At 55.7% G+C, this 27,201-nt stretch overlaps 1 protein-coding gene across 1 annotated transcript in view; it reads right to left on the reverse strand.

Moving 5' to 3' along the window:
• Nucleotides 1-26,604, reverse strand: part of UNC13A (unc-13 homolog A) — a 72,963-nt gene extending 46,359 nt beyond the window's left edge. The window contains exons 1-16 of the mRNA XM_025208331.1: nucleotides 26,565-26,604; nucleotides 25,909-25,938; nucleotides 25,449-25,548; nucleotides 23,096-23,213; nucleotides 21,215-21,338; nucleotides 20,477-20,550; nucleotides 20,100-20,154; nucleotides 18,481-18,516; nucleotides 16,692-16,902; nucleotides 15,456-15,581; nucleotides 12,025-12,654; nucleotides 8,800-8,899; nucleotides 6,841-6,884; nucleotides 4,241-4,319; nucleotides 670-675; nucleotides 81-152 (exon numbers count right to left, since the gene is read on the reverse strand). Coding sequence (XP_025064116.1) covers nucleotides 81-152; nucleotides 670-675; nucleotides 4,241-4,319; nucleotides 6,841-6,884; nucleotides 8,800-8,899; nucleotides 12,025-12,654; nucleotides 15,456-15,581; nucleotides 16,692-16,902; nucleotides 18,481-18,516; nucleotides 20,100-20,154; nucleotides 20,477-20,550; nucleotides 21,215-21,338; nucleotides 23,096-23,213; nucleotides 25,449-25,548; nucleotides 25,909-25,938; nucleotides 26,565-26,604 — 1,845 coding nt within the window. The remainder of the gene's footprint in view (nucleotides 1-80; nucleotides 153-669; nucleotides 676-4,240; nucleotides 4,320-6,840; nucleotides 6,885-8,799; nucleotides 8,900-12,024; nucleotides 12,655-15,455; nucleotides 15,582-16,691; nucleotides 16,903-18,480; nucleotides 18,517-20,099; nucleotides 20,155-20,476; nucleotides 20,551-21,214; nucleotides 21,339-23,095; nucleotides 23,214-25,448; nucleotides 25,549-25,908; nucleotides 25,939-26,564) is intronic.
• Nucleotides 26,605-27,201: the final 597 nt, after the last annotated feature.

Consider the following 27,201-nt stretch of genomic DNA (forward strand, 5'->3'; position numbering starts at 1 on the left):
CTTTGACAAGACCACAGTCCAAGGCAGAGCATTTGAAGGCCACAAGAGTATCGTGGTAGGTGTGCAGGGACAGTACTTACTAGCTCTTCATTGTTTAAGGTGCTTGATGCTAATGCTGACGTGATACCAGCTTTCCTGGACTGGACCAAGGACTGTTGGAAGGACACAAAATGAACAGGTGTATGAGCCGGGAAGAAGCACAGGCAGTCTGTAGCCCCTGCCCTCCCCCTGCCTGGAGGCTTTTGAAGGCCAAGGGATGAGGGTGAGCTGCCCAGCTCTTCCTTCCAGGGCACAAAACAGCCTCTCCAAAGGCATGGAGCCTCTCCCCAGCCTGCTCCCAGCAGTGCTGTGCTTGCACTGCAGGATCCTCAGCCCCAGGTGATGTTCATAGCTGACCCCAACTCCAGGCCTGTCTCACAACACAGGGTAAGATAAGAGCCAATTCACTGCTCTTTGTTGGACCCACTTTTCCTTACCACCCCAGGGTGGTGTCAGAGGGGAAGAGGCCCTCCCCCTAGAATATGCGTCTTGGTCTCAGTCTAACTCAGCCCACCTGGGCACATCATGCTGGACCTGCTCAGTGCTCACAACTGTGGCAGACTCAGTTTAAAGCTCTATATCTTCCCTGCAAGAAACACACGGAAGGTGTGACAGCTATGCAGTACTTACCATGGCCTGCATGCAGTGAAGAGCCACAGGGATGGGAAAGAAACAGCAAGGTGAGCATTTCAAACAGGCAAGTCATGCCCTCCCCCCTACCACACACCATGAAGAGATGGTGGGAAAAGAGACTGATCCCCTGCTGGGTAACTCTCTGGTCTTTGTCCCAGAGCTGGCCTCCTCTCCGTCCTGTACCCTGGCTCTCAGCCACCAGTGACTTCTCCCTCCCCGCCCAGGGGCTCAGGGTGGCAGCTCCGCTGAACAGAAGCTTTCCAAAATTCAGACCTGGATCGGAGGCAGCCAGCTTGAGACTCAGAGGTGGGCATGACCCAGAGATGGAGGTTGGGTCCTCTCTGCCAACTCCTCCCAGCTGCCAGCGGCAAATAGCACATGCTTCCCTCTGGGAGGAAAGAGGCCTGTCCCAGCTTTACTCATTGGGCATGGCTGCCTGGGAGGACCAGCTTGCTTCCTAGGTAACTGGAGCCAGCCCAGCCATTGGGAATCCTTCCAAGGGACAGGGCTGTAGGGAGCTCTCAAGAAAGGGAGTCTGGGTGCTAAAGGCAAAGCGGCCTAAGGATGGGAAGATAAAATGCATCCCCATGCAGAAAGCCATTTCCATTAGCAGCGTGCTAGCCCAACTGGCCACCCCCCACCATTGGACATGCCCCTCTGCTTACTGCACAGTCCAGTCCAGACACAGCATAGTATATGACCCATTAGGGAACCTCCCACTCACCACCCTCCTCCCAACCCAGCATCCTTCCATCACCCACATGGAGAGACAAACACAACACGCAGCACGGAGGCATCAGCCATGGCTTGCCCTCCCGAGCCAAGGCGAGAGCAGCAAGCAGGGACACAGACAAGCAGCACAGGAACGAGGCAAGGCAACGTGAGGGAATAGGACCAAACCCCTGGGAACGTGTGTGTAAAGCACAGGAAAACCCAGTGGATCCATGGGGAGGAGAGGAAAAGAGGGAGCTCAGGTCTGAGTGGAACAAGGGGCTGGTTTCCAATTTTGTCTTCCTTTGTCACCAGTGAGAGTGATGGCAAGCAGACTGTGTACTCCCACGATAGGGGCTGTCAGCAGTGCTGGGGCTTGCACTGGTCTGGGGATTGGCTTTGGAGCTGCAGTGTACTGTGAATGCTAGTAAGATATGCAGCAGTGTATAATCTGGGAATTAGAGGAGTGTCAGGTAGCGCCACATGTCCCATGGATGATTGGTTACTGTGGTGCACAGTAAAGTCAATATAGGCCAGGAATTACAGTTCAGGTCTATGTACACAGTATATGATTTGCAAACTACAGGAGCGTGCCACAGGTAGCAGGGCCTATTTATGGATTACAGAGGAGCATTCACTATAACAGCATAAAAGATCAGGGTGCGCTGTGAGTAAGAGCAACACCCTGCAGCTTGGACTGTATAGGCTCTAAGTTATGGGAACGTTGGTTAGAGAAGCAGGCACGTTTTTAATTACAGGAGCCCACTGGCTGTAACGATATGCAGCTGTGCCTGCCTGCGTGTTGTGGTGCGTATGCTTTAGATTACAAAAGCACGCTGACTCTAGTGGGATCCGTGGTTTGAATTATGGTGGCGTGACCCAGAAGGCAGCATATACGCTGCACACTACAGGAGTACGCTGGATGATGCAGGCTCTGTGCTGTGCAATGGGGAGCACGCCGGGGGCACAGCTTACGTGGGGGGAGGATTTTCCAGTGTGCTTGTGAAGTTGTGAGGAACCAAGTAACAAAATCCAAAACCAGTTGCCATCACAGAAGGACTCAGACTGATGTCCCTTACGGGACAAGGTCCTGACAACTTCTGTTAAAGAGAAAGCGCCCTTTAGAAACAATTACATGAAGACAAACCCTCCTCCATGGGCTCAGAGCAGGCTCTCCCCTCTCCCAGGGCCCCAGGGCTGGTGTGAAGTGCACCATTGAAAAGGCCATGCCAACTTCCTTTCAGGACGCTGTCTGCTTTGGAGAGTAGCCTAATTTATAAAGTGCACTGGTTAACAGAGGGAGCCCCAAACTAGGCCATCTGGTTCAGAGTGGTTTCAGGTCCTATGAGGCTCAGATCTAGACCTAAACCTCTCCACTCAGGCCCACTTCAGAGCTAAGCCATCTCATTTACCAATCTCAGTGGGCACATCTACGCGTTCATTAATGCACAGTAGTTACTGTGCATTTAGTTTAGTACTTCCTTAATGAAGTCCTAAACTAAATGCACAGTAACTACAGTTACTGTGCAATAGCACTAGCGCACATTTTTTTTTGCGACGGTTACTGCACAATCACCTAATAACACTGAGCAGTAGCATATTAGCACAGTTTCTGACCAGCACGCTACTGCACAGTTATTAGGCTACCACTTAGTAAGCGTCTCATGTAGATGTGTCTAATGATTTTCACGCTCACCTTCTCGCTACACATTTTAGGGCTTCCCCAACCACCCCCAATCAATCAAGACTGTTTCCGGCAGCACTGGGATGTGAACGGTCCTCAGATGTGCCCTAAGGTCCCCGGTCTACACTTTGGGGGTAGGGTTGCCAACTCTGTTTGAATCTATTTCAGGTTTCTGGAGCACCAACGTGCCCACAACACACAATGCCAATGTGCCCATGTGCTTACATATATCAGGTACAGATTATGGTGCATAGACTTTGCATTAGGAAGGCACATTACTATTACATTTTTAAAAACCTACTGGACTACTGTATAAATTGGATTCCACAGTTAATATATAATTTTAATAAATGCTCTATCATTTATCTCCCGGGTGACTCTCGGTTGTCTCCTGGAGATATACATCTAATTCCTGGAGACTTGGAGGGTTGGCAACCCTACAATAGGGGGAGCTTTTTATACCTATCCTCCACAGTATAGCCCCCACAACAGATATGAGCTGGTGCTCTTTGCTGGTGAAGCTGCAGCAGAGAGGCTTGTATTTGAATGGACAGGGGGCATCTCCACTGAAGCCAGCTGGGGACTGACACACAGGGAGATGTGGCTCTAATGCTGCTCTTGCCTCACTGCTTGGTGCTGGCCAGACCCATCCCCAAATGCCACCTGTCATGAAGCAGCAGCCCCACTCCCTCCCCACTGCTAGCCTGCCGGGGCCCAGAGGAGGGTTTTGGCAGGGCTGGGGGAGGTGAGGAGAAGGGAGATGATATGCTGGGTGCTTTCTCTTTAACCCAAAGGACCACACGCTCACCAGATCGCTGACTAGCGGCAGGGACTTGCGTCCGGGCCTAATGTCGGGCATGCTATCAATGCAACGCAGAAACTTTACTGCCGCTCCCCTGTGGCATAAATGCAGCCAGACCATACCCAAGAAAAGAGAACAGAAATAAAGCCACGTTATACAAAGCGAGCGAGGCCACAGGGCAAAGAGCGCCAGAGCTGGGCTAAGGGAGGGCTGGGGCCAGAGAACAAGGACTCCGCTACACAGACTCGCATCCCGGCAGCCCCGGAGTTAAGTGAGCTCAGGCAACATCCACGATGGACTCCAGCCGCCCGGAGCAGATCAGCCATAGAAGCCAGCGGCTGCTGGGGAGAAGATATTAGGAGGAACCTCACCAAATCACTAACTAGGGGGATGGGCTTTCTCCTGCGTATGTCGGGCATGCTGTCAATAATGATTAGCCCACCGCCAGGCCTGGAAGAGAGACAACAAGAGTCAGAAGGGATAAGGGAAAGGGAGGGAGACACACACACACACACACACACACACACACACACACACACACACACACACTTGCATCAAACTACCAGCACCCACACAGCCACGCACATGGGGGCCGGCGTTCTGCCCACTGGAGATGCTCCTAGGCTGTTACTGTGACCTTGCAACAACCTGCCATACCTGGGCCCTTGCATTTCAGGGGCAGCAGACAATAGATGAGCATGAAGGTGGATCCACTGGGCCGAGCCGGATCACAGTCTGTCTCAGTCTCCATCCCCTGTCCTGTCCTGTGGGTACCACCCCCCACAACTCCACCCTGCCTGGCAGGCAGGTTTGCCCCCCAAAGTGCCAAATAGAAGGAAAACTGAGTGCCAGGCCTTAATTTGGATGCAATGAGCACCTTGCAACTCCAGTGGTGCCCCTTCCTCCAGGGGCCTGCAGTCACAGTCCAGGGGGAAGTGTGACATAAATGACATGGTAGGTGGGACGTGACCAGGAAGAAAGGACAGTACCCAGAAGCTGGGGGGAGGAATGGCAACATAGCGCAAGCTCCTTCAGCTCCAAGGGCTCTGCTCAGCATTCATTTATTGCAGGCAAACTCATTGCAGGATGCGCTCAGACAGTGCCCACGGCAAAGCTGAGCTTCCCTTTGGGAAGAGGCTTTCTTTTAAAAAGAGAATTTCAGCAAGTTTGAGCCTTTTTGTAAATGTTGAATCCTGGAATTTTGCTCCCAGGCTGGTGTGAGCTGAAAATGCTGGAAACAGAGGCTGTACCTTGGGTTTCTGAATACATGACAACATGTCACCCCCACTCCGGCTGCCTGGCAGTGATGAAGCTAAGGGGCTGCTAGTGAGGAATCTCACCCATCCTGCAGCACGATCACCTCCAGCACTATCACAGCAGATCCAAACAGCGTGTGCAGAAAGCATTTCCGCTAAGAAAAGACGTGCGTATGTGTGGTGGGGGGAGGAGGGGGTTATGGAAATGGAAATGTTCAGGGGAAAAGATCAGTTCTAGCCCCAAATCTCGTCCCATCCCCTCCCCTCCCCAATGTGAAAACCATTTTTATCTCCAGGTGACATTTCAACACAAAGCAAAAATGTTCCTTTGGACTTTGAATGTCGTTTGCTTTGGCTTCTCAGTCCCGAACAAAACAAATCGACATTTTACACGGAAAAAGTTGATTCAAAAGAAAAACATTTGCTGGATCTTACGGGGTTTCATTTGATTTTTCCAGAGTCAAAATAAAGCAGCTTTTTAAGCTGAAATAGAAAAGTTCCTTTTGTTTGGGATTTCTGATTCAAAGTTGCCATGAATCACAGTGGGGAACGAATTCCTTCTGAAAACCCCAGAGCTCCCCACTGAAAACCTGTGAGCCATGATTTTTCATTTGAAATTTCTCACTGGCCAGTTTGGTTTTCTAACTAGATCCAATGAACACTTACTCCTGGCCAGGTCTTAGAGTCTCCAAGCAGAGGCACAGCCAGCCAGAGACAACCACAGGGTCTGTCTGCATCCACCAGCCTCAGTCCTGAAACTCCCTTTAGATCCATTACAGGTGAGTCCAGTGTCTTATGAAAGACATGCAAAGGGAACATATCACTGGGCTTTCACTTCAGTGTCTTTCGAATGAGTCCCACTGAGACCAAACTTCAAGGTTGGCAGGTTCACTGCATCCTTCACCAAGGGATGGTGTTGTTTCTGCATCATGCTTCAGCTCAAGGGAAGGCTGGCACATTCCTCTTTGATCCATGCTGGCCTTCTCCAGGTGGGCACTTTGCCATTTCAAGGACAAAGATGTCTCCACTTCTTCATCTCAGGCAGGCAGCTCCCAGCTGAACCCGGCCTTGGGGAAGTCTGCCAGGCACAGTCCTTCCCAAAAGCCTTTGGATGTGGGCCTGGGACATGCTGCCTCCAGAGGAAGCTCTATACTTAATATGCCCTGGGGGTAAAGGGTATGGCCTGCACCAGTGCAACCTATGCCAGGCACTTGGAGCCCTGAAAGGAGGCAAAAGCCCTCTGCAACTCAACCTTTCTCCCCACCTCTGCCCCCTGGTGCTCTCCCACTGGCACGTTTGCAACCAGTTCGTTCCAGTGGAGAAGTGGGGGTGGTTTGCTGGGTAGCATTCTCCATTAGACAACTAATTGGAAGGGTCCTGGCACAGGCAGGCAGGGTCCCTAGTGCCTTCCCTTAAAGACACAGCATCTGCCGTGTCTCACTCCATGCCCACTTCAACAAGCTACCATGGAGGCCCATCTCTGAAAAGCAAGTGGCTTTATGGTTGTCACGGTCATGGGTGGAGGTACTCTACCCTTCGATACCTCCTGCACTCCACTGCACACTGCTCTGTCCTTAGCTTATGAATGCACGGTCACTGGAACTGCCAGCACCAGGAGTTTCTTAATCAGCATTCATCCCAGACAGCAGAGAAGGGTTGGGCAAGTGCCACAGGGCTGGGAGAGACAAGGATTTCAGGATAACCCTCTTACTCACCCGCCTTTGAACCAGAGAGACTTAGCTTCTCCAGCACCTCGAGCCTGCAAGACAGAAAGTTCAGAGTTACCTGCTGTAAGGCATGTGACTTTCAGCACAGCATTAATAGCAAAAAGACAGAGCTGGGATGAGCCATAGGCAGGAGATATACTGGGACATGGCTGCATTTCAGAACACGTCCCCAGCTGATGCTCACAAGCACCTGGGGAAGCCTGGGAAGAGATTGCATAGGGCAGCAGACGTCGTATCGACTGAAGCAGACAAGGATGTCCCCACGGAGGAGGCTGCCTCAGGAGAACAACGTATGACAGTCTTGAGATGAATCACAGCTAAATTTGACTGCATGAACGGGAGCAATGAGACCCACAGACCTCCATCCACACAGAGTCTAGCAAAGCAGCAGGGACAAGCTGCTACCTAGCAGTGGGACAGAGCCGGTTAACCCTTTGCTAGCAGCTTGATCACAGTGCATGGGCTAGGGGAGCCTGGAAGCAACCAAACAGAATCAGAAACGACCTCTACTTGGGTCGTGCTACAAAGGGGTGCATGCAGAGGCCAGGTAGCCACCATCAGCTTTGCTCTCTCGGCACATTTTTTCCCTTGCCAAGAAATTTTGTGAGGGGGACACGAATATGAAGGGGATGCCATGTCAATAAAGCCCCCCGGAGCATGGCACCACTATCCTCCCTGCACACACGCAGCCCCCAGGATGGGTACACACAGCACCAGGGAGGAGGGCTTAAACCAAACACGCTTACCTGCATGCATGCTACACCCCTTCCCCATGGGAAGGGGGGGACGTGGACACAAGGACCATGGTGGTGAACAACTGAAAAGAGAAGCGGTGGGGAGGGAAACCAAAGCCCCAGGGGGCGAATCCGGAGCCCAAAGAAAAAAGAAAGATGGAGGATGGAGTCTAAAAACAGAACAAAAAATTGTCAACTGAACAGAAGGTACGAGGGCAAGGGAGCAGCACTGACAGACTGCCACGCCATGGAGCACACGCGGGCTGAGCTCTGTGCCCACTGGGGAGCCCGCGCTGCAGCTGGAGGTGTGGGCGAGTGTCCCAGAGCTAGCGGCAGTGTTGGTAACAGCAGGACAAGCTTCAGCTCAGCCTAGCCACTTGAGCACGTGCCCTGGGGCCTGGCTGGGCTTGTATTGCCCGCAGTGGAGCCCACATTGGCGCATCTTCACTGCAATTGCTACCTACGCCAGGGAGGAGGAAGCTCACCCGGGTGTGCCTGCCACTGCCATTCCCTGGGAGCCACTCTGCCTGCACTGGTGCTGTACACGCTTGACCTGTTGTAAAAGCCAAGCTTGCTCTGGAGAACAAGGATGTGTAGAGTCAGGCAGATGCACATGACGATTCAGGAAGGCTCTTTTGGGGGCGTCCAAAGCCCCCTCATCTCATCCCTCCTTTCCCCATTGGCTCCAGGTATCCCTAACCCTGGCCAGCCAGCTCCAGTGCTCTAGTGCCAGGCACTAAAATGCCCCGGTGGGGCCAAAAGTAGCAACAGCTCATTCCTTCTCTACAAAGAAACCTTCTTGCTCTTAACATCAAAGGTGGTTTTGTAGAACTTGGCATTATGTGGCCAGAGGTGAGGAGCACCTAGCCCCACCTGGGGAAGCCCTGGTGGCTCTGGATATGGGTGGAAGGGAGAAATTAGAGGAGTTTTCCCCTTAAGTTAGGAACCTCAAGCCCTCATGACCCAGGGCTGCAAGAGGCTCTCCCTTTGCTAACACTCATTCCCCAGCCTGGCAGGCAGGTACTGCAGAGCTGGAAGGGGCCTCAAGGGCCATCTAGTTCAGCTCCCATTAGAGTCTCAGTGGCTTCCTTTCTGGAACAGACTTGCCTATGGCAAATCATCTGTCCCTTCTGCTCATCCACTTTTTAAAGTCCCCTCTAACTAAGAAGAGGGAGGGTGGGGGGAGCGGGGAACGCAGAAGGAGCTCACTCACCTCTTGCAGCTGCATGCAGACTTTGTTGAATGCCCTCAGCCAGTTGGCTTTGGCTCGGGATTTGGCATCCTGAACTTCCACTTCCTCCCTCTCTCTGTAACTGGACAGACAGATCAGTCACCGAATGGGGCATTGCTCAGGGACAGGGGCTCAGGCCCAGCCCAGGCTAAAGCACAGTCATGTACATGCATGCCCACTCAGGCACCTTTCCTGCAAACCCAAAGTCCTTCCTGGAGGGATCTGGCTCCAGAGGCCAGGACTTAGAGGGAGAGGTCTCCATCTGGTTTTTCTTTTCAACCATTCACCCAACACTACATGGACCATTTATTTCCAGCTTGCCGGGGACGTGCTGCTGAGAACGCACCAACCCCAGCCTGGAATTCATCCAAGACCATGCCATTACCTACAGGCAACATGCCCGTGTCTGGCAGGGATGGATGGATGGAAAGATATGTCACACATGAGCCCTAGTATTGGCATCCATGGCAGAAGGACGCCACCCCCGTCCTGATTATGCTGGAAGGAGGAGGGTTTCCTGGGTTATGAAGGTATTGCCCTTCATCAGATGTGGGGGTGGCAAAGCCCCTTCTTCAAAAATTAAAGGGTAGAAAAGAAAGCCCAACATGAGTCAGGGAGTTTTCCAGCCAGGCAGGAAATCTCACAGCAGCGTGATTAAAAGATAACAACTTCTTTTAGCTACTCATTAGGCCAGGACTCGGGTCAGGAAAATGTCTAGTGTAGACACAGCATTTCTATACTTTTGCTTCTGGTCTCCGGCAAAACCGGGCCATGATGAAATGCCCAGAAGAGTAGGCAGTGGGAAAGAAAAAAAATAACCCAAAAAACCTTCGGCCTCACAAAGCGTTTGGTTTAACCCTAACCGAAGATCAATACCAGGTGTCTGCTTTGCTGATCTTTATGAGAAAGGGCCTGGAAAGATTTCCATCTAAAGCTTATCCCCTCTAAAGTAATATGATTAGAAACAACTCCGGATAGGTCCTGAGCAGGGGTTGATGCCATAGCCACCAGCACCAAAGAACAGGCCGCTTTCATGTGACCTGAAGGAATAAATCTACCAGGTTTAGGCAGCATTAACAGGCTGTTGTCTTTTACATGGAGGAGCCGCTGGAGGGGACGAGAGTGAGCAATGCACATTTTACAAGCACGTTGCAGAGAAAAAGCAAAATGAGGCCACCTCTCCGAGACTCATGTCACCCTCAGCCCCTTTGTAAATATGTAAATTTAAAATTGTTTAACATGTTCCCCAAACCTCGTCCATGTGTGTTCTTGTAAATCAGAGGTTTGCAAAGTCTGGCCTATAATTTAAACAAAATAAGAAACCAAAAGAAGCCCATCACCGCTCCCCCTCCATTTGGGAGCGTTTGTGCTCACTGAACCATAGAAAAGTAGATGTGTTCAATAATTAAAAGCAGAGACTGATGTTTGTGCATTAGTCACATGTTGTACCAGCATGGAGCTGCCGAATAATCTCTAATTTGGGAGGCTATGGATGGGCTCTTATCAACAGCCCGGAAAGGTAACCGTCTTGCAGAAAGTTTTCTTTCCCCCTCTCTATTACAGACTACACCATCCAGGTGTAACGTGCACCCTCCAGTCGAACTCTGTTCCAGTTCATGAGACTTCACTCCGGGAACACACGATCCAGTGCAGAGTTTGTGTGACCACAGGCTGGTGAATTAAACCACATGCTTTGGAGCCTGGTTGGGAACCACGTGGGCTCTTTGTGAAGGGTGAATGGCTGAAAAGAATGTCTTCAGGTTAAAAATCATAGAGACATTTAGAAAAAGAAAATAAAGGCCACAATTTGGTGGATGTTCAGCTATGCCATCGATCGCTAGGGACCTGTATGGAATGGAAGGGTTTTGCAGTGGGGCTGAGCACGGTGACTGCTTCCAAAAACTCTTCTTTGGCCCCTGGGCACATAACCTGCCTGATGGACCTATGTGTAGGGCAAACCAAGGACATCCCTTTCCATCCCAGCCCAAAAGGAGTCATTACCCAGCTAGCAGAAATGCCAGCAGGCTCGATGAGAGCCCCTTAACTCTTACCCAGCCCCACCCACCCGTTTTTTGTTGGAGGAGCGGTCCAATAGCGGATGCTTTATTCCACAACCTACTTTAGATGCTAATCAGGATCAGAGGCCCCTTTCCAGTGAGGGTGGACAATGCAACTCGCACCAGGCTGAGCTCTTCATAAGAGCATGAAGCACCCAGGCATCAGCTCAGGGTTTGTTCTCAGGCCCTGCAGCCTTTCTGGAGGAGTTGGAGGGAAGCGTAATCTTAAAGGCCTTGTATCATATGCAAAACTGAGGCAATGTCTACACTGAAGGCAAGGAGTGTGAGTGAAGCTTCAACCTAGCCAGCTTGGGCAAAACAAGTGGTGAAGATGTGGTTGCAAAGACTTCAGTATGAGCTAGTAACTCACCCTCACCGCAGCTAGTGCCACTGTGTCTTTAGCAACCACCCTCACCCAACCTTGCTGCAGCTAACCCCCACATATGCCCACAGGCAATGAGTCACGTGGCCAACTGCAGCATAGGCATAGTCAGGACTCTTCCCACTTGACTCTGGTGGGTTTTCATGATCCTCCCATAGTTATATAGGATAACTCTGGCCTTGTGCTCACTGCTTCTCCCACAATGGGACTGGCTGAGTGTCCCCATGCTACTGCGCAGGGCAGGGGGCTTGACACGCCGGCCAGCCTGGTTACATCCCACACAACACAGAGGAGCTGAGCTGAGCGCAGCTCACACCTCAGTGGGACACCAGTCTGGCCCTGAACTAGATGCTTCCTCCCAAACAGCCCAGCTGGGGAGAGCCATGCTATGTCCACACCAGCCACAGGATCCTGCCACTAGCCACAGGATGCTGGAGCAGCCTGTGTGGGCAGTCGTCGGACTGAGCCACGTCCACGGGAGCGTTAGAGAGGTGGGCCTAGTGCATGCTGGTACACTGAGCTATGGCTCGCGGCCTTGAGGCAGCACACATTTAAGAGACACTGGGACTGGACAGTTGGCTCCAGCCAGAGTCCCAAGCCAGTAAGGACTCCCAGTTACAGCTCCATCAACCAGGGCAGGCCAGCACACAGCTCACCCCGCCTGGGCCTAGCTGCCTGGCCCAGCATGATAGCAGACAGCACGGAGACTTGAGGGAAGACCTGCTCCACTCCTTCACCTCCCAGCAGCCACCCACCCCTCCTCCTCACCTCTCTTCTGGTTTGGGGGGCTCAGGCTCTTGTCCCTTCTCTGGGACTGGGGGCTCCTCCTCTGCCAGCTTTTCCTGGGGGACCTCTGGAGTCTCCTGTAGGGCATAACCTGCCTTATCCTCTTTCCTCTCCTGCTGCACCTGCTGCTGCTGCTGCTGCACTTGCACCTGCTGCACCTGTAGCTGCGCTTGCTGCGGCGCCTGTTGCTGCTTCTGCGGTGGGACCTGTTGCTGCAGCTGCGGCTTCTGTTGCAATGACTCCTGCTGTAGCTGCTGCAGCTGCACCGGCTGCTTCTGCTGCTGGTAGGGCTCTCGCTCCAAGGGCTCGGACTCGTATGCCTCACGGCCCTGCAGCTTGTCTTCCTTGGCCTTGGGGTAGTCCTCCTCATTCTCGCTGTAGTCCTCATTGAACTCATCTTCTTCTTCCAAGTAGAGGTCATCGTCTTCCTCCTCCCAGCGGGGTGAGTCCTTGTGGTAGCTGACCGAGCTGTGGCAGGAGTGGTAGGAGTCCCCATCCCGCTCGTCAATCTCTGAGCCCCGCAGGCTCTCGTCGGGGTCGAAGTCGTCGCTGAGCTGGGAGCTCCCTTGGCTCAGCTCCCCAGAGGAGGCGTAGCGGCTGCTCCCGGTGGGGCTGCATGGGGCAGGTAGGGGTTGGGTTGGAGGGGAGAGAAAGACAGAGGCTTAAAAGGGCCTTTGAGTCACAGCCAGCACCTCTCCCTGTCTGGCCACTGACGAAGACCTCACGCCTCTGGTCCTAGGCTTTTGGGAACCTCGTCTCCATGTAGTGCTGTCTGATGCTGGGAAGCAGTCCAAGAGGGCTGCCTCTGGTACCCCCCGGCTGGCAGTGGGTAGTGCAGGCAGATGGGGCCAGAGGGGGAAGCTTCATAGCTTTGCAGCCCAGCACCTCAGCACCAGGTGCCTTAAATGACTCCTGGGATACTGCTGCTATGTCCTTAATCCTGCACCCCACAGCTGGGTGGAGCGAACAGGGAGTTAAGCCAGGGCAACCCTAGGGTGCACGGTGACTAGAGGTAGGTCAGGACAGCTCAAACTCTCCAGATCACACAGCAGCCAAAGCAGAGGTTCCCTGGGGTACCTTGGCAAGGACACGTGGTGCCTGCAGTCCCCAGGGAATAATGCTGTGTAGGGATCAGCTACTGGCAACCAGAGGCTGGTGGCCAGGCTTCCCCAGCACCAGCTGGTCCTTGGAGAGGACCCCTTTTGCCCAACCCCCAGCCACTCCTCAGCTGGCAGCACAGACCAGGAGTCTATGGGTGATCAGCAGCGACACCGTCCAGCAATGGCTGCAGAGCAGCTGCACCCTGAACCCAACCGTGGAGATGCCCCTTCTGACATGGGCACTCTTTCCATACTCCTCACCCAGTCCCATGTGCGCCTCCCTGCCGCTCCCACCTCTCCATACCCCCTGCCTGTGCTCCTCCCAGCCCTGGGGGCACTCCTTCTAGCCACATCCCCCTCACACAAGTGACACCTGTGGCCATGCTCCTTCTCGTCCTCCACCACCTCTGTCCCGCCCAGCTCCTCCCTCCTCTGCCCATCAAATGCTTGCAGGCGGTTCTACTGCCCTCCCAAATCCCTTCCTCTCCATCCATCCCTCCTGCCCTCACAGTCCCCCATCTCCCTCTTCCTCCCCATGCAGGTCTTCTCTGCCCTGCTTCATGCTGTCCTTTCCCTTGTATCTCCTCCATCAGCCACACCCTTTCCCCTACACCAGCACCTGTGCACCCATAACACACATGGGCCCAAGGGCCACTCATGACGGACTGAGACTGGGGCTCAGGGATGGGAATGTTGCAGGACTCCAATGGGGGAGACTGTGGGGCCGGGGAGGGGCCAGGGGCAAAGGGGATTCCTTGTCAAATCAAACACTGGAAACAAGGAGAAACAAAACTGGGTGCCGTTCTCTGAGCACCACAGCGATGGTGGCGGCATCTCCGAGCCGAGGGTTCACAGTAAGCGCGCATGCAGACATAGTACAGGGACACACCTGGGGGTAGGCCGATACCACATCTCCAGCACCGGCAGCAAGGTGGGGGCGGTATTTAGGGGCACACGCAGGCACACATGAGATCCCCTCCGGCTGAGCCCCGTGCCTGAATGTGGCTGTGCCATCCCTGCGGGAAGCTGGTGGGAGGGCCAGGCTGCTGCACCTGGGAAATTCTGGGCAGCTCAAGGAGAGAAGGACTGGGGAGACTGTCAGGGAGGGGATGCAACCAGATTTTGGCAGAGAGGGAAGGGGAGATGGAGAGAGAACAGAGCTCTCCCAGCACCACTTGAGTGTGGTCTCAGCCCTGGACTCTTCCGGGTCCCAGCGTCGCCCTCCTGCAAGCTCGGCCCCAGAGAGAATTTAAAGGGCTGGCCTAATGTACAAGAGCACGGACCTAGTGCCTCAGACCTCACGCTGTAACCCCAAGTTCAGGACCAGACCTTTGCTTCCCCCAGCAAACCTCATTGCCCTCAAATGCACTGCATGGTCTCATGACCAGCTTCTCTATGAGACCTGGCCCCTTGCTGCTCCAAGCACATATGTGAGACAGGGGAATTGGCAGCAGCCCTAAAGCTGGGGTTGAAATCAGTTCTGCCATCGGAGGGCACGTGGTCACTAAGGGATTCTCTCCTGGTCCGGAGGTCTTGTGGAAGACCTGAGCCCCAAGAGCATCCACAGCCCTTGTACCACACCTCACACAAGTGTCCTGCCCTTCTCCCAGCCCAGGTTGTGCTTCAGCCCTGGCCTGGAGTGAAAGGGGAGACCATGGATAGGCTGAGTGACCCCACTACTTAAGGACTATCCTCTCTACACTGTACCGTGGTAGGCTTGGGGCTTGAATGCTCTGGTGATTGAACCGAGACATCTTAGGCTGAACAGCACGGAACGGCCTAAGTGGGCAATCAGGTGCCCAAGAGAGGGGCTGCAAACTAGAGTGGATAGAGGATGAGGGGACAGTTCAAGGAGCAACTGGGGGCTGGAGGAGACAAAGCCAAGTGGCTTTGGGTCCAGTCTCAGCCAGCCACACCTTGAACTCTCCTCAGGTTCTCACAGCCTTCCACACTGGGGTCTCCTGAGACATGTGCTTTGCTGCCCAGGGGTCCCTGCCTGAGTGAGAGTCCTTCAGAAAATGTCTCCACAGTGGGGCAGGTGCCAGCGTAGGTCAGGAGCACACACGAGGCAGGTGGCTCCCTAGAGAGGCACCTCTTGCTGTGGCTGGACATGTGTGCAATGCAGACTGCACCGGTCACCTCCAAGGTCACATGTTACCCCATGAATTTGGTACATGGTGGTGGGACTTTGTTAATGCCAGGGACTGTGTTGGGCTGCCATTGCCGGGACTGGTATCGGCCTAACCCAGGCTGCAAGGACCAACCACAGCACTCTGCATAAGGCACAAGGCTAGAGACAAGGTAGAGACCCACCTATCAGATAGGTCTAGGGACCGCCTGCTCTCAAGGGAGTACTGGCGGCTGGTCCGCCTGCTTGACTCGGAAGCGGACTCAGCGTCGCTGCGCCCGTTTGTGGCAGAATCTACGCTATCGTAGCGTCTGCCAGGGAGGAGAGGAACATGGTCAGCAAAGGTCACCAACAACCAAACACGCAACCACAGAGACGAGCTCCTGCCATGGCCCCGCAGCCGCCACTCCTCAGTGTCCGCCCCCATGCCAAAGCAGCTGGGGGGTGAGGATCCCATCTGGGCAGAGCAAAGGGGAGCCTGTGTGTGTGGCCAGGTCAGACCTCAGCTCGGGTTCCTGATCAGATCTGGGAGGATCTGATGTGGGGGATCAGTCACCTGGATCTGAACGCTCATGAAGAAGCCAGGATGGTCTGAGATCACGGAGATCAGGTGCAAGGGAGGCAGGCGCTGAGCCAGCTCCTCCTGACAGACCTGCCACTCTTCTGCCACCTTCCTGCTCTGTGGCTTCCTCCTGCCCTGCAGCATCCTCTGCTGCTCCAGCCCCTGCCCCACTCTCACACCTCTGCCAGGCTCCTACATGCCGATCAGCACCCTCCCCGGCCACCCCTGCTCGACACGTGCCGAGTGCCCCTGGGGTTCAGATGGGGACCGCTCATACCTTCCTCTCCCAAAGGGCTTTTCCTTGTTCTTGGGAAATCTCACAATAGTGGAGGTTAAAGGTTGGGGGGTGGGGGTGTAAGTAGTGTTCACTTAGGCCCCTTCTACTCTTCCAAACTACTCCCACCATCCCAAGCTCTCTCCAGAGCCCCAGAATTGCAGACTCTGCTAAGCTGAGCAGCAGCAAACAGGGGAGAATATCTCTGCTGCCATCATCACCAGGCATCTCTTAAAACACCCTACCCAGAGGGAGGCAGGGGGTCCCTGCTCCTTTGCAGACTGCACAGCAGTAGGGTCAGGGGCCAGAAAGGGTTCCCCTGATGGATTTAAAGAAAGCTAAGGTGCTGGAGGGGCTAGCTGGGACCAGCCAGCATGCTAGGATGTGGCACCACTGTGGACCAGCCCCAGCTGTATCAGTCACTAAAGCTGTATCTGCAGGAGGGTCTGGCTTTGCCACCGCTCTAGACCATACCCATCTCCCAGGTCACCAGGTGCTACCCTAACCTCTCCCCTGAAGGGGCTGTGGCTTCCTACCACCCGCTTCTGCTTTTAAAGGGGTGGAGCAATCTTTTCCCATCTCTACCTGATTGGCCGCTGATCCGAATAGTCCATCTCGTAGCTCTGCATGGAATCCGTGTACGAGTCCCGGGAGCTCTGCTGCTGGTGCCTCATGGGATACTGGTGGACCGAGGCATTGGGCTGGGAGGTGGTGTAATAGGGAGGTGGGATGCTATTGCTGGTCTCACTTCGGTAGTCACTGTCCCGGTCATCCACGGTGCTGTCAGGGTCGTCATCTGCAAAGGGCCAGTTGCCACCAGTGAGTTAGACAGGAGTGTTTCACATGGGATGGGACCACAGAGCCCCACAACAGCTGCGCTCAGCAGTTGAGGCAATACCAGCTCCCACCTCTATGTTTCAGTTAGCCCGACGGCCTTGGCCCTTGCTGCCATGTGCATCAGCTAGAGCTGTGCCACTTCTTCACAGCCAACACCCGAGTGAGACACAGTCTTAAGAGAAGGAGTCTAGAAAGGCCCTTCTGCAGAATTGTGGGCCTGATTGGTATGGGTGTCTATGGGAGCTGTGGGTGCCCAAGATCTGTGCCCTGCTAGCCCTATGCATGTGTGGGGTTGGTGTGTCTTGGGTGAGTGTTAGTGCTCCTGGAAACTCATTGCACTGGCTCTAGCAAGGCTCCTCAGCACCAGCATGCCCCCTGCTCCCTTAGCCAGGCTCAGGCCACCTCTTGGGCAGGGACCATTGGCAGAGGTCAAGTCTTGGCATGTGGATGCCTGCCAGCTTCCTGCCTGAGGTAGGGCTGCTATCTGTCCCATGACAGGATGATGGCCCCTTTGGCTGCTTGGGGCTGTTTGCAAGCTGGTCTCGGGGGGGAGCTGCAGAGTGATCTGGGGGTCCAGGGGTGGGTTTTGAGCACCGACCAGAGATGACCAAATGTGTAGGCATCCCCTTCAACCTGCCCCTTCCCTCCACTTCCCCAAGCTCCTTCTAGCAGCAAACACAGGGCTGGTAGCTGGGACGTGGTTTGGGGACATAACTCAACCTCTCCCAGGAGCTCCTGACCTGCTCCTACCCAAGATTTAAACCCTGGGGTTGAGGCCCCAGAGGCAATAACCCACCATACCATCTTCTCACACCACTTCAAACCACAGGCCCTGCCCCCAGCAAGCAATGGAGTCCAAAGGGATTCCTTAACCCAAAGGGCAGACTGTAGGGGTAACCACATCATAGGGGGTGAGGAGGGGAGGAGGGAAATGGGATTATACATAAGGGGTCGGGGGAAGGGGAAGAGGAAGGGGACATGGTGAGGGGTCCTTAGGATGCTGACATTCTCCCAGTAATCTCTTGCCATGGACAGGCAGCCTCCTGAGTCTGGGGCAACTGGACCGCAGAAAAGCACAGAGCCTTGTGTCACAACTAGTGAGCCCTGCGGACACCTGATTAAAGCACCCACCCTGCACACTGGGACCATCCTCTACCCACTGACCAAAATATTACAGTGCCATCAGCACACTGTTCCCCTCCCCAGCCCCGCTTCCTTCCTTGGGGTCGTGTCCTCCTTCTACCCTAGAAGGAGCAGGGCTTTGCAGATGGGCCTGTGTACCAGCAGGGGCTGCCACCTATCTCCACTGAGCACTGCAAGACATGCCAGCTAAAGTATAGGAAAGTCAGAGGTGAGATTAGAGCCCAGAGCCACCCTGTAACCCTCTAGGGCTTGTCTGCATTAACTATAGTCTCTTAATGGGGTTGGAGCTAGAAGGTGGGCTCCACTGGGTGGGGAGGGACGGCTGGCCTCTGGAGGGATCGGGGTAGAGAAGGGAGTGCTGCCTGCCATGTAGGAGAGAAGAGCGGATACTTACTCTGTTGTTCTCCCCAGCCAAAATAATTCCAGTTGCCTACAAAGAAAAGGGGCAGAGACAATAAAGACGGACATGACTCTGGGAGCAGGTGTCAGAGCCCAGATGGGAAAAGCAAATGTCCTTTTCCAGAGGCAGGCCCGAAACAAACCCCAAGCACCCCTCCCAGCCCAGACGATGGCATGTAGCTCCCAGGCTCCAGCACTGCACTGGTGCTCAGGGATCAGTCCTCTCCTGCCCCCCAAGCTTAGTGCAGATCCAGACCCAGAGCTGCCCTGGCCTGTCTCTACAGCACACTCAGGAGACATGGGACCTGCCATTTCGACTGCTACAGAGTTGGGGTGGGGGACGAGGACTAAGCCCCTGCTGGAGCCTACAACAGTGAGCTGGGGGTGGGGGCAAAAGGGCTGAGGCAGAGTCCATGTGGGAAGGGGGCTGGAGGGAAAGGGGGATGTCTCTGAGGGTCTGGTGAGGCTGAAAGAAAAGGTCCAGGCAGCAGGACTGAAGGATTGGTGGAGCCAGGTCATGGCCACATCTGGTTCCAGCCCAAACAGCTGCAGAGAAGATCTGACATCACCAAGGAGCTGCTACGCTGGTCGCTGTGTGGCACGCGCCACAGCATCCCCTCTCCTGTTGCATGGCACGGACAGTGGGGCACACCAAGCAGTCTGCAAAACCCCTAGCCTGGTGGGGCAGGGGCTTGCCTGATTCACCCCCTCCGCACTCAGCCCTTCCAAGGCCCAGTTATGGGCTCTGCTCCGCAGCTGGAGAAACCGAGGCAGTGAGTGAAGGAAGGGATTTGCCTGGCCTCTCTGCTGCAAAGCAGAAGCTTGAGAGGGAAACAGGCCCCCACTCTCCCTTTCTCCAGGGCCTGGCAGGGGCTCCGCGCTCTCCAGCCAGAGAGCCTGGGCAACACAGCTTCCTTCCCACCCTCAGCAGCCCAACCATTGCCTGCCCCCCCTTGCCATCCTGCCCCTGCAGGACTGACCCAAGGCTGGGACCCTGCCAAGGCAGAGGACTGAAGCAAAGGGAGAGAGAAAACACAGGCAGACAAAGGGAGGAAAATGGGAGCAGAGGGAGGGCAGGGAGAGAGGGAAGGGACCACGCACATTGGAGGAGAGGGAATCACATCTCATGCCCCACTGGGGCCAGCCGTCCACGTCAAGTCCCTGCATCCAAACACTATAAAGTGCCAGCCCAGGAGCCCTGCCACACTAGGCATGCTTCACTGCTGCTGGCTACAAGGCACTGAGATGTGGGCAAGTCTGGAGAGAGTGGGCCCAGGGCCTTGAGCTGTCCCAGTTTCAAGCATGGGACACAGGGGCTGTGCTGTGGGATGGGGGGACCCCAAGGTGGGGTGCTGGGGCAGGGGGTGCAACTTGCTGTCATGCCTGCCCCACTCTATGCGAGGCCAAGCAGATTCCTGTCCTAGCATGTTACACTGTGTCCCGGGGCACCACAGCCTCTACCCCCTGCTCCCTCCATGGCCCCCTCCCTGCTCCATCCTGCCCCCATGTTAAGGCATCTCAGGGGCCACAAGGGGCCCATGTCGCAGCTCTGCAGGAGCTGAAGGGAGTGGGAGGCTGAGGTCCTGCTGTGAGCAGGGGGAGACTGGTACTTACAGCACTGGGAGCCGTGCACGGGTAGTGGCTTCTCCGGCTCCTCCTGGAAGGAGTACTGGGGAGAGGACAGAGAGCGAGGGTCATGGCCATCCCCAAGGCTGTCCTGGTCCTACTGAATGGGGCCTCTCAGCAGCAAGGAAGGGTTTCCAGGCCCCTTCCCTTCTCGGAGCTCCACAGCTCGGGACATTCCTGTTTCTTGCCCCATCTCCCTCCTTTAGCTCTGGCAGGCGCACTCAGCCATGCCATCCTCCACCTGGGGCCACTGCAGCTCATGCCACCCAGGCCAGTGGGAAGCCCCCCAAGGCTGCCGGTTTGGCTGAGGAGATGCACACAAGCTCAGGAGATGGCAGGGGGAGCCAGGCCCAGCGCTGACTTACGTCATCCTGGTCCCTCATCGCATTCAGCTGCTCCAGCTTCTTGGCCCAGTACCTGGCCTCCTCCTCAGGGATGTCTGGAAGGCAAAAAAGGCTCTGCTGTCAGCCCTCAGTGTCTCTGCAGCTCGCCTCCTTCCCTCTCAACATGGACTTGCTGCTGCCAGATGCACAGAAGCAGGGCACAGCTCTGGGGCGGGGGGCCCATGGCCCCTAGCTGGGGACCAGGGACGTGTGAGGTGGGAGAAAGATGGGGGGTGGTTGGCAAGGCAGGGAGGAGAGGATGAGTCAGAGGTACCTGCCCACCTTCCTTGGGAGAGCCCCTGGAGGAAACCTGACAGGGAGAGGGGAAAGCAGGGGAAGGGAGAAGGAACAGCTGTCCCGTGGGCTGCTGATGACGGGCTGTGACAGGCGGTGTCAGTCCTCACCACAGCGAGCAGTGAGCCATTGCACTGGTGGTGATCAGACAGTAGTGGCCCAAAGGCAGAGGGAGCCCAGCACTCCTGAGGCAGGGAAGACTGATGGGAGAAGAGCTGGGGAGCCCAAGCCCTTGTCCCCTGGTGACATGGGGGCACCTGGGAATGGATTTTCCATGCCCGCCGCAGCCCCCTGCTATTCCAGCCTGGCATCCTGACCCTGTCAGTGCCCCTCAGCTCCCACCCATACCTCCGCTGCATTCCCACTTTTGGGTACCCCCTGAGCTCTGCCGGGGCCCCTCATCTGTACATCCAGGGCAGCACGTACCAAGCGGCAGCTCGAAGCGGGTGTCCAGCAGGATGCGGTGGAAGGTGGGGTCCTTGGTGCCAGAGATCTCGTTGTCGGTCATGATGACCTGGGAGTCCAGGGTGAGCCATTCCCCGGGGCCCTCCTGCAGGGAGAGCGCCGGCGGTCAGCAAAGAGGCTTGCTCAGGGCAGGGCGCTCCCCAAGGCCAGGCACGATTCTGGCAGTGCCATTTAGTGAGCCCCAGGCAATAGGCAGGCCCAGGTGCAGACGGAGTCTGCTGCCACATCTCCCTTGGCCATCAATCCTACATGTCCAGGTAGCCAAGAGGCAGAGACTGTGGCAGAAATGCCCCCGTCGGTGCCCCTCTCCAGACATCTGTCTCAGCCAGCCTGAGAGGCTGGTGTTGAATCCCCCACAGCGGAGATCTCCCACCTTGTCTGCAGACAAAAGCCTGGCGCCTGGGAGGCGATGCTCTGATCACCTGGGCAGAGGGGGGGAAAGGCCCGGCCCTGCGCGCGGGCCCAGGTAGCCAGGGATGCTTTGCAGATTGGACGGTTTGTAGCCAGTATTGGCAAGCGCCAGCCATTAGCCATGCGGTCATCCAGGTGAATCTGAACCTGGCTCTCTCCTCATCACCGCAGGCTCCAAGAGTGCCCTGCCTCCAGAGGAAACAACAAGCACCTCTGGATGATGTGAGTGAGTAAGCTGCTAGAGATCCGATCAGATATTTAGCTTCAGTAACTCAGATGCGTGTTTAAACGGCTACCTCAGCCACCCTGGTTTGCTCTATGGGATTTCTTTGATATTCCTGTAATATTTCTATGATATTGCTCTACCTTTTACCCTGTTTCCGCCCTACCCCTGTCATCAATAAAGTTCTCCTTTGTGACCGGTGTGGGAGACTTATTGAGGGGTGGGTCTAAATTATGCCAAGGAGGCCCCTTAGGTCGGTGGACTAAGGGAGGCTTCCTAATAAGCCCCTGACTTGGGGAAGTGCCCCAAGTGCTTGTACTGGGTCTAGCACCCATTGGACGATCAGGCCTGTGTTTTCCAAGGTGCGCAGAGCCAGAAGTGAGTCCAGAGCCTTGGATGGTGGCAGCGGGACCCCCAGGCTAGCGGGTGTGCTCCAGGGAAGGGGTCGGCCGGACGGGGGGCCCCCCAAGGGAGGCACTCGGAGCCTGGAAGGTGGTCGGGCGCAGGGAGGTGGGCGGCTCAACGCAGGAGCGCCCCCTACTGGCCCGCCACAGAGACAACCTGCCCACCTGGGAGTCCGCCCAGGCTGGGCAGCAGAAGCAGAGTGAGGCTGGTCTCTGCTGATCATCGCCTCTTCCTGGGCTGTACTGAGAGCAGCCACATGGAGCTGATCTCCCCCAGGTTGGGCTTGGCTTGGCTGGGAAGCTCCCTCTCCCCCCTCTATTGACACAAAGAAAGAGCGATAGGTTTGAAAACCCACCGAACCATGAGGACAGGGGTTGCCCTCAACCCTGGGGCACTCTGCTGCTTTGGGTATTACCACCGCCATCCTCTATGCCTAGTTCCACAGGGTGGCACAGCTAAGCCTCGCTGCCCCCATGGGTACTTAGGAAGTCTGTGATGGGTGGGGAAAGTCAAGCACAAAGGAGACAGTGATATCCCAAGGACAAGCAGCAAGTCCATGACAGAGCCAGGGGCCAAATCCAGGAGTCCTGAGTTGCATCCCTTGTTCACAGTGATAGTTGCAGGCTGGCCTGGTAAGAGGCCTGGTCCTGCTTTCCTCCAGCACAGACCCTCCTTTCCATCCATGGCCCCAGCGCCTACGGCTCATGGGACATCCTGGCTGGGCTCCCAAGGACTGACGTGAGGCACATTCCCCAGCACTTGGGAGCTGCTGCTGGGCCCAGGTGGGGCAACTGTGCACCTACCTCATTGGACTGCCGAATGGTCCTCAAGGGGATCCATACAGTGCCCACCATGGTGTCCCAGATCAGCCCCTTGTTCCACACTTCCACCGTCAGCCCCAAGTCCAGGCGGTTGATCTCACTGGAAGGGAAAGCAGAGCAGTCACACAACAGCCAGCGCTGGCCTCGGCTTGCTCCCTGTATCTCCATGGGGGCTCCAGCAACATGCCCTACGAGTGACTGGTGCCTCCTGCAGAAGACACTGCTGGTGGCAGCCCTGCCAGGGGGAGCACCAGCCCTGCTGACACCGTTGGTGTCAGCCATCAGCGGGGGCACTGGCCCAGTCAGGGAGGGCACATGCACCCCTGTGCATCCCCTACCAGTCGTCTATGCCCCACATGGACCTGAGAACGCTCCACTGGTTCCCCCAACAGGCAGCCTTCCCGCCCTGCTCCCATAGCATGAGGATTGTTTTTGCCCAGGTGGTTTTACATACCTGGCAGGGGAGATCCCCTTCTTCATAGTCTTGAATGACTTGATGTAGTTGAGGGTGGAGACCTGTTCACGGCACTGCGGGTGGGCACCCCTACGAGAGTCTACTATAGCCTCCCTATGGAGGATCTCAGCTACACGATGTATACTGATGGGGGATTGATCTTGGGCTTTCCCTCTAGCTTGATCCTTCAGCTTTTTGGCTAGGGGCAAGTGAGACTGAGGGGCATGAACCCCAAGGCCTTTGGGATTGGGACCTGCACATAGGATGTGTCATGGATTTGGGAGTATCTGAACCCCCAGGCTGAAGAGTCTGGGAGGAGGAGACTTGCCAGGGATAACGCCACAGATGTGAACAATTGAGCTCTGCTCAGTTGACAGAATTTAAAACTGATTTGGCTGATTCGGCCCTAGGCATGAAACTAAAAAAAAAGTAGCGCCTCCACAGCAGTCAGAGCAAGCTGGGACTGGAGTATCTTGGAGCTCCCCTGATGCCCACGCTCCCATCTGTGCCCGGCTCCAGGAAGGACAGGACAGACCAGCCTGATGGGACAGTCCCCCCCTGGCTGGAGCTCTGCGCTGGGAGTTGTGTTTGTGCTTATTTGTGGCTACAAGACCAGTCTCAGAGCCGGCCCCAGCCCGGGGGGCAGCGGTGCCTCTATCACTCTGTGTCTGAGCTGTGATTTTCACACGTCGCTCGCACGTTCCCCTCGCAGGTGCGTAGGATGCAGGAGCCTTCCTCCGGCAGATGACATCCATTTTAAGCACCGACAAATTTGGAGCCTCAAATGACTCGTCACTTGTCACTTCAATCTCGCAGTGGAGCGCTCGGGCCAGAGTGGTGGCATCAGCTGATGGGCCTGTGTGAGCTACATGACTTACAGCTGTGGCAGTTCTGCTGCAGGCTGGGCTTCAGGGTTCAACCCCCATATCTCGCCAGCATTGCATGCTCTGGGCAGATAGGGGCAGCAACTGGGAGGTGCAAACTCCTGCCCCTGCAGTCGGCTGTCCCCATGCTCCACTGTCTTCCACCCTGCCAGCTGTGCTGGCTCAGCGGGAGTCCTCCAGGACCTTGTCTTGGGAATCAAGAGGTCCCTGGTTCCTAGGGACCCACCTCTCTGCCTGGCCCTGGTCCCTCTTGGGCTGGGTGGCAGCAATTTTCTCTACCATAGCATGGAGGATACCTGTCCCCCTACCCCTCCATTCCAGTCCCCAGGGCTCCCTCTGCAAAACCAGCATGCACCAGGCCTCCCCCTTGCTCCCCCACCCTCAGTGACAGCAGGGTGTCTCAGTCCGGCAGAGTGCAGGGATCCTGTGTCTGCCTGGTACCTGGCAAGACTGAGGACTAGGGATGCCCTGATGCCCTGGCAAAGCCTCACTCCTCTCTCTACCCAGTGACAGGCTCCATGGCTGGGAGGTGTGATGGCCCTGTCACTGCAGGTTGAAGCCCTTTAAGTGCCTCTGGGGAGGCTTAGAGACATACCAGCCCCTCAGGCACCCCTCATGAAGCCTCTGCCAGGGCCTGTGAGGCAGTAGTGCCAGCAGGAGGAAGGCAGGCTGTGAACCTGCCTGCTCAGCATGGACCAGGGGGATGCCATATGGTGTCACACAGGGGGATTTGGGTCCAGCCCCTGGCCACAGTGCAGGGACCTGAGCAGGGACCCTTCAATACAAGGAACAGTACCCTTGAATACTCTGGCTCTGACTGAGCCCTGGGGAGATCCAGGCCATATGCCCCTGACATCTCAGTCTATGTTCTCAGCTCACACTTACTATGAAGCTTACGTGACCCATGGGGCTTCTCAAAGACACCCTCTGCCCCAGGAGACAGAGCCTGGCCCTGCCCACCTGTCCTGCAGCCCCCTGGGTGGTGGGAAGCACTCACAACATGAAGTCCTGCTCCCAGCACGGCAGGTTCCCGCGCACGGCAATGGTCGTGCTCTTGACATTCTGCACCTTCAGCGTCACGTAGGTGTTGAACTTCTCTGCAGGGAAAGGGGCAGAGGTGACCGGGGGTGAAAGCCCCCTCCCCATACACGCAGCAAAGCAGGGCAGCACACACCGCCTGCCCCAGCCTGGAGAGCCCCCATGGGCTCTTCCCACCCAGCCTCAAACCTATTCCCAGAGGCTCCAGGCTCTCCCTGGACTGCCTGCAGCTGCCTTTTGCTATAGCAAACTTAAAGATGGCCCCAGGCTCTCCTTCTCAAAGGGCCAGAGCAAGGTGGCCAGGAAAACCAAACCCCTAGACAGGGAGCCTGGGCCCAGGTCCACGGGGCAGATGGGCTGGGTAGGAGAAGCCTATTCTGCATCATGCACCTGACAGGGGAGATAAGGGAGCTACTCACCTTGGGGCCCATCAAACTTGGCTTTTTTAACTGAAAACAGAGAGAAGAAACTGTGTTAGTAGCTAGACCCAGAGACACATGGAAGCACCTTGTCAAGAGCTAACGTCCCCCTTCTCTGCACCTTGCTGGCAAGCTCAGCCCCCTCACACAGCCACTTGCTGGTGAGCTTTGACCTGCCGGGGAACCCCCTGTGCCAGAGCCCAGGGCACGCATTCTTCCCCGCTGCCACCTTCATGTGCACACAAGGCCATTTCTGCTCAGCCTGGAGGGGCAGTTTGGTCAAGGGACAAGTCCATAGTCACAGTGAAAATTCAGAGGTCTGGTCCATCTGCCCTGTCTCAGAAACCCAGACGGTGTGGATGCTCGGGTCTGAATCTCAAAGCCCAGGAACCCCCAGATCGGAGCACCCTAGAACTGGGGCTAGATCCAAACCTTGGCTCCAGAAAATGCCACCGAGGAGAATGACACCTGCTTCCCATTGACAAGCACCACCGGGGAACACACTATCCACTCCCTCCCAACCCCAGGCCCTCTGGTCTCCTGTTAGCCTAACAGATGCTCTCGAATCCAGGGGCCTACATGTTGGTGGGTGTAGGCATGCCTGACCTGCCCAAACCTGGACCTCCTTGAATGTCCGCTTTACATAACCTTGTTACCAGGCTGGGCTGCAACATCAGCCCTCTGCTTGTTGCCCATCCACCCCTAGCACAGGCCCACCCACCCGTCCTAGCACTGGCATTGCCCCAGCTCCACTGCCTTAGTTCCCAGCCATGCAGCTTTTGCCCACAATGCTTTCCACAAACAACTTGACATTACAACTACAAGCGTCTGGCAGTTGTAGAGGAGCAGCCTGGTACAAAGCCCCAGGGTCTTCAAATATTTATCGTGCTCAATTTGGGCATCACGGGGAGGCTTCAGGCTGAGAGAGATTTCAGCTCTGCTTTGGACGTCTCGCTTTGCACGAGCACAGCAGCGGAGCCCTGAAGGGAGCGTGTGGAGTTGGCTGGCGGAGGGGGTGTGTTTGAGTGGGGGTTGATCTCAGAAGGGAATGTCCCACTAGGTCTGTATTTAGCAGGAGCTGAGATCTTGTCATGATACGCAGCGTTGCTGGATGGGATGCCTGAGAATCACTGTTCTCCAAGGGAGCGGAGTAATTAATCAGTCATTCCCTCTCTCCTGTAGCACCTGTCATCCATTGAGATCAACGCACCTAGGAGATGCTAATTAGGCCTTGCAAAACCTGATGAGATGTGCAAGTATTATTACACCCACGACACAGGATGATGATGATGT

This window comes from Alligator sinensis, unplaced genomic scaffold (genome assembly GCF_000455745.1).
Source record: "Alligator sinensis unplaced genomic scaffold, ASM45574v1 scaffold103_1, whole genome shotgun sequence".
Taxonomy (NCBI): Eukaryota; Metazoa; Chordata; order Crocodylia; family Alligatoridae; genus Alligator; species Alligator sinensis.